General features: G+C 53.0%; 1 protein-coding gene across 2 annotated transcripts in view; it reads left to right on the top strand.

Annotated features, from left to right (window-relative positions):
• The first annotated feature begins 2197 nt into the window (after window positions 1-2197).
• The window catches only part of Sgpl1 (sphingosine-1-phosphate lyase 1), a 52502-nt gene continuing 49605 nt past the window's right edge, over window positions 2198-5094 (top strand). The window contains exons 1-2 of one of the 2 annotated variants that reach the window (XM_021174071.1): window positions 2198-2353; window positions 3423-3496. In XM_021174071.1, coding sequence (XP_021029730.1) covers window positions 3470-3496 — 27 coding nt within the window. In that variant the 5' untranslated portion in view covers window positions 2198-2353; window positions 3423-3469. The remainder of the gene's footprint in view (window positions 2354-3422; window positions 3497-5094) is intronic. The other variant, XM_021174072.2, reaches the window with a different exon arrangement.

The following is a 5094-nucleotide window of genomic DNA, read 5'->3' as shown; positions in this document are numbered from 1 at the left end:
TCCATCAGGGGCTATCTCAGGGGATCTGGATGGAGGAGAGAGGTACCTAGGGCTTTTGGTTGTACAAGGGTGATGAAGGCCCAACAACCTGCCAGATCTCTTCAGGGTCTTAACTGCTGTGAGCGGGAGACTGGGTGCTGTCACGGGATGCAGAGGAGGTAAAATGTCCCATCTTGGACACATCAGGTGGAGATAAGAATGCCATTGCTAACCACGCCCTCATTTGAGTATCAGCATTCACAAGGGGGCGAAGTTGGCTGTCACTGCTGTAACTGTACTGTCACCTGCTCCAGCACTTCAGTGTAGTCATACCTATTTGAAAGGTCAATTTTTTTTTCTTCCCAACCTAGTGTGAAGGGTGACCTTTGTGACCTTGGGGGTACTTCCACTTGAATTGTAGTGATTGCCAGCTTTGCTTCTGAAAAAAAAAATTTCTGCCCAGTATTTATACCATTTGCCCTCTGTTTATTTCTTTTGGGGGAGTGAAGGCTGGGGTGGTATTATTTCCATTAACCAAGTTGACATGCTTTTTTCATTCAGACATCTTTAACCTTGATGGGAAAATCAAGTTTCCAACACAGAAAAGAGACCAAGGGCCAACCCCTTGCTCACTCAGTGAACATAACACAAGTTAAAGTCATCTCAGAGGAGGGAATATTGATTAAGAAAATGCCTCTATGAGATTCAGGCTACAGGCAAACCTGTAGGGCATTTTCCTAATTAGGGATTGATGGGGGAGGTCGCAGCCCATTGTGGGTGGTGCTATCCCTGGGTTGGTGGTCCTGGGTTCTATAAGCAAGCCAGCCATGAGGAGCAGGGCAGTAAGCAGCACTCCTTCATGGCCTCTGCATCAGCTCCTGCCTTCAGGTTTTGCCCTGTTTGAGCTCCTGTCCTGACTTCTTTTGTTGATGAACAGTGCTCTGGAAGTGTAAGCCAAATAAACCCTTTCTTCCCCATGTTTCTTTGGGCATGGTGTTTCATCATAGCAATAGAAACCCTAAAACAGTAAAATCTCAAAGCTCTTCCTTTAAAGACCCAGGTTAGGTGATTGCTCAGATTAGTCTTGTCTGCAGACACTGGCTGCAAGTGACCAATTGTGTCCAGAATGCAAGGGTTGGGGTGGGGAATAGGGTCTTATTTTGAAGCCCCGGTTGGCCTCAAAATTGCCTCAGACTCTTGAATGCTGGAATTACAGGAACAAACCACCACACCAGGTTCAAGTTAATTATTTCAAGCATTTATTTTTATTTATGTGTAAGCGTGTGTGTGTGTGTGTGTGTGTGTGTGTGTGGCCTCAGAGGCCAGAAGACAATGTCAGAGTCCATGGACCGGGAGTGGTGGTTGGGAGCCATCTTAAGTGGGTGCTGGGAACCAGCCTCACTGAGCCCTCCCTCCCCAGTCACTTCACATAACCAGCTTTTTATGGGTATAATTTCAGTACTTGGGAGCCTGAGGCAGGAGGATTGATTCAAGTTCAAGGCCAGTTTATAGCTTACACACAGAGTGAGACCCTGACTCAAACACTAACCAGCCCCCAAACTGTTGAGTGTAGTGGCTGGCAGGAAGATTGTGAGTTCAAAGTTATCCTAAGATACAGGACCAGTTTGGGGCATGACCTACGTCAGAACTTGGATCAAAACAAAGAATTGTTAGAGAGATGTCACCTTAGATTTTTGGAAGGCTGTGATGAGGCGGGAGAAAACCTAGATCAAAGCCTTTGACTGCCCTACAGAAAGAGCTCAAAGCCAGTCTCGGCAACTTAGTATAAAAAGCCTGCATCACAAAACAACAACAAACAACAGTAGTAACAAAAGACAAATAAAAAGAGTAGCCTGAAGAAGTTGAAAACCCACAGGGCCAGCTGCTGGCGAAAGGCGAGACCCTTAGACACCCTATCCGGCTTAGACACAGTCCCTACCCCGCCAGCAGGCGGCGCGCACGCCCACACGGCTCTGGGCGCCCCGAACCTCGGCGCCGAGCCTTTCAACCCTGGCGCCATTACTCAGCCCTGGCCACAAACTCCCGCCTGGGTGGCCCGGACGCCACAGCCGGGACCCAGCAGTCGGCGGGCGGAGGGCTGCCGGGCGAGCCCAGCGCGGCGTCGGACGTGCGCGCGCCCGACAGCGGCAAGGGCGCGCACGGCCCGGGCTCCTGCAGGCGGGCGGGTACCCCAAGGCCATTTCCGGGAGGGGCGGGGCCGGCGGCGGCGCACCTCCAATCTCTGCGGCGGAAGGGGGAACCCGGGTCCCGCGGCCGGCGAGTGAGTCGCTCGCAGAACCGAGGTGCGTGAGGTGGGCGGCGGCCAGCGGAGCCTCTGCGGGGAAAGAAGGCGCGGGGTCCACAGCCTGAGGAGGTGGAGCTGCCGCGGCGGGCTGGACCCGGCGGGAGCAGTGGGGAGCCGAGAGGAGCTGGAGGGATCCGGGCCCGGGCTGAGGGGAGAGGAGGGAGGCCGAGCTGTGGTTGGCGACCCGAGAGGGAATTGGGTTGTGGGGAGCTGCGCGGAGGGAACCGGGCTGTGGGGAGCTGCGCTGGGGGAAGCGGGTCTGTGATTCAGGGAGAGCTGGGCTGAGGGGAGCGGGGCCCGGGCTGAGGGGAGCACGGCTGAGGGGAGCGGGGCCCGGGCTGAGGGAGAGAGCTGGGCTGAGGGGAGCGGGGCCCGGGCTGAGGGGGAGCAGGGTTCAGGCTTCAGGGAGAGCTGGGCTGAGGGAAGCGGGGCCCGAGCTGAGAGGGAGCCGGGCTGAGGGAAGCAGGGCTCAGGCTGAGAGGGAGTGGGCTGAGAGGAAGCTGAGCTGAGGGGAGCTGGTCCGGTCCGTCGTGGCACAGGGAGAGGTGGGCTGAGGGGAGCGGGGCCCAGACTGAGGGGAGCAGCGCCCGGGCTGAGGGGAGCAGGGTCGGGGCTAAGGGGAGTAGGGTCTGAGGGGAGCGGGGTCGGGGCTGAGGGGAGCGGGGCCCAGGCTGAGAGGGTCCTGGGCTGAGGGGAGTCAGGTTCAGAGGAGGCGAGCTGAGGGAAGCGGGGGGTCCCGGCTGAGGGAGCCGGGCCCGGTCTGAGGGGGCTGGGTCCGGGCTGATGGGGAGCCGAGCTGCGGGGTGTGGGTTCCCGGCTGCTGTGGCCTCGGGGAGACCCAGGCTCGAGTTTGTGGCCAGGGCTGAGTCGTGGCGCTAAGCTACAAGGGGCTCGGGGGCGCCGAGAGCCGTCGGCCGCCGAGCGCGGGGGCAAGGCAGGCCGGGCTGGAGGAGCCCCGGGTCCCGCTGTGCCGAGAGGCGGCGGCGGCGCCGTGGGCCCAGGGAAGGGGCGTGTCCCCGCGTGCACGCCGCCGGCTCCACTGCTCCCGGGTGCCGGGGTTCGGGGTCGGCAGGGGGATCCCGCGGAGGGGCGACGCCGGCCCGGCTGCAGAGTAAACAGCTGCGTTTCCCCGTCGCAGACGCAGAGGCAGGGCAGCCCCGGGGAGGGAGCCGGCTGCAGAGGAAGATGCCCGGAACCGACCTCCTCAAGCTGGTGAGTCGGATCCCTTCTCTCTCGGTCAGAAGGCTCTGAGTCATGGGGCCGCTTCCCCTCCGATGCTTGCTTTTGCTCAAAGCTCAGCATTCGCTGCCACTTTTCTTTTTGTTTTGGAAACTGGCGTGAATGCTCGGGGCGAATAAATGGATGAATTCCGGGGATGCGGAACTTAGAAATTCCCGGAGGATCTTTCTACAGCCCTTGCTCACGGCTTTTTCACTCTTCCTTCTCCTGCCACTAGAGCAATTGCTTTGTTTTGTTTCTGAAACAATGGCTGCCCCTGGAACTCAGGGTGGCCTGTAACTTAGCAGGTACTCTTGGCCTTGAACTTTTAGTCTTTTCCTTCTACCTCCTAGTGCTGGGATTTTTTGTTTGTTTGTTTGGGTTCTTTTGGTTGGTTCTTGGAGATGGAGGGCTCATTATGTAGTCCAGGCTAGGCTGTAACTTGCTATGTAGATCAGGCTGGCCTAGAATTCTAAGAGGGTTGCTTGCCTCTGTCTGCTGAGTGCTGGAGTTAATGAGCTTGTTTTGTTTTTGAGGCAGAAGCTCTTAGTGTAGCCTAGGATGGCCTTGAACTAGCAATCCTCCTTCAACCTTCTCAGTGCACCATCATGCTGGGCTCTTGGAGACAGCATATCACTAAGTATACAGAATGTCTGTGAACACCTTAGGAAGCTGGAGCTGACCTTGAAGTCTGTATAGTGCAGATAAAAGACAGGAATACTTGCTTAGTCTTCACAGCCTAATGAAAAGTCTACTGAAAATAGATTCTTGTCCCAAATTTTATGAATTCTCAGTAGGTAATAAATAGCCTTATTAACTTCAAATTTTTATTACAAGGGAATTACGTTTAGAAATGTTGGAAACTAAATAAAAAGAATCTAATCTCTCCATCCCCCTTCACCTCCTCCTTGCAACAATCGATTACCAAGAGACAATTGCTGTTGGCATATTGGGTAAGGTTAATGGAGAACAGTTCTTACAATGAGAAGTTGCTGGCTTTCCTTTAATATATCTGGACGTGTATGTAAATGCTGAGTTCCCATACAGAAGTAGAGTATTTCTTCCTTTAAGGACTTTGTATTTATTTGGGGTAGGGTTAATAAACTTTTAAGTCTGATTAGGACTTGCATTCATTTAGTATATTTGGAATGCTTTTTGTTCTGAGTTATTTCTCTTGCTCTCATTATATCCATTGATGACTTCCTAGTACTGTAGAATGGAGATTTTGTTCAACTTATTGCAATAAGGAATTGACATAGATATGAATGGTTTTTAAAAATATTATATTTTTAAGATTTATTTATTTATCTTACATATATGAGTACACTGTAGCTGTGTTTAGACACACCAGAAGATGGTAACAGATCCTGTTACAGATGGTTGTGAGCCACCATGTGGGTTGTGGGTGCTGGAAATTGAACTCAGGGCCTCTGGAAGAGCAGTCAGTGCTCTGAACCACTGGGTCATCTCTCCAACGAAAGATCTTTGACAAGTAATTTTCTAAAGATAACATAGAGATTGCATAAAAGTGCTTTCACTAGAAAGGCTATTATCTTTCTTTTTTTTTTTTTTTTTTTTTTTTTTTTTTTTTT

This window comes from Mus caroli, chromosome 10, assembly GCF_900094665.2.
Source record: "Mus caroli chromosome 10, CAROLI_EIJ_v1.1, whole genome shotgun sequence".
Classification (NCBI taxonomy): domain Eukaryota; kingdom Metazoa; phylum Chordata; class Mammalia; order Rodentia; family Muridae; genus Mus; species Mus caroli.
The sequence above is the reverse complement of the archived record's forward strand: the minus strand, read 5'-3'. Positions and strand labels throughout refer to the sequence as shown.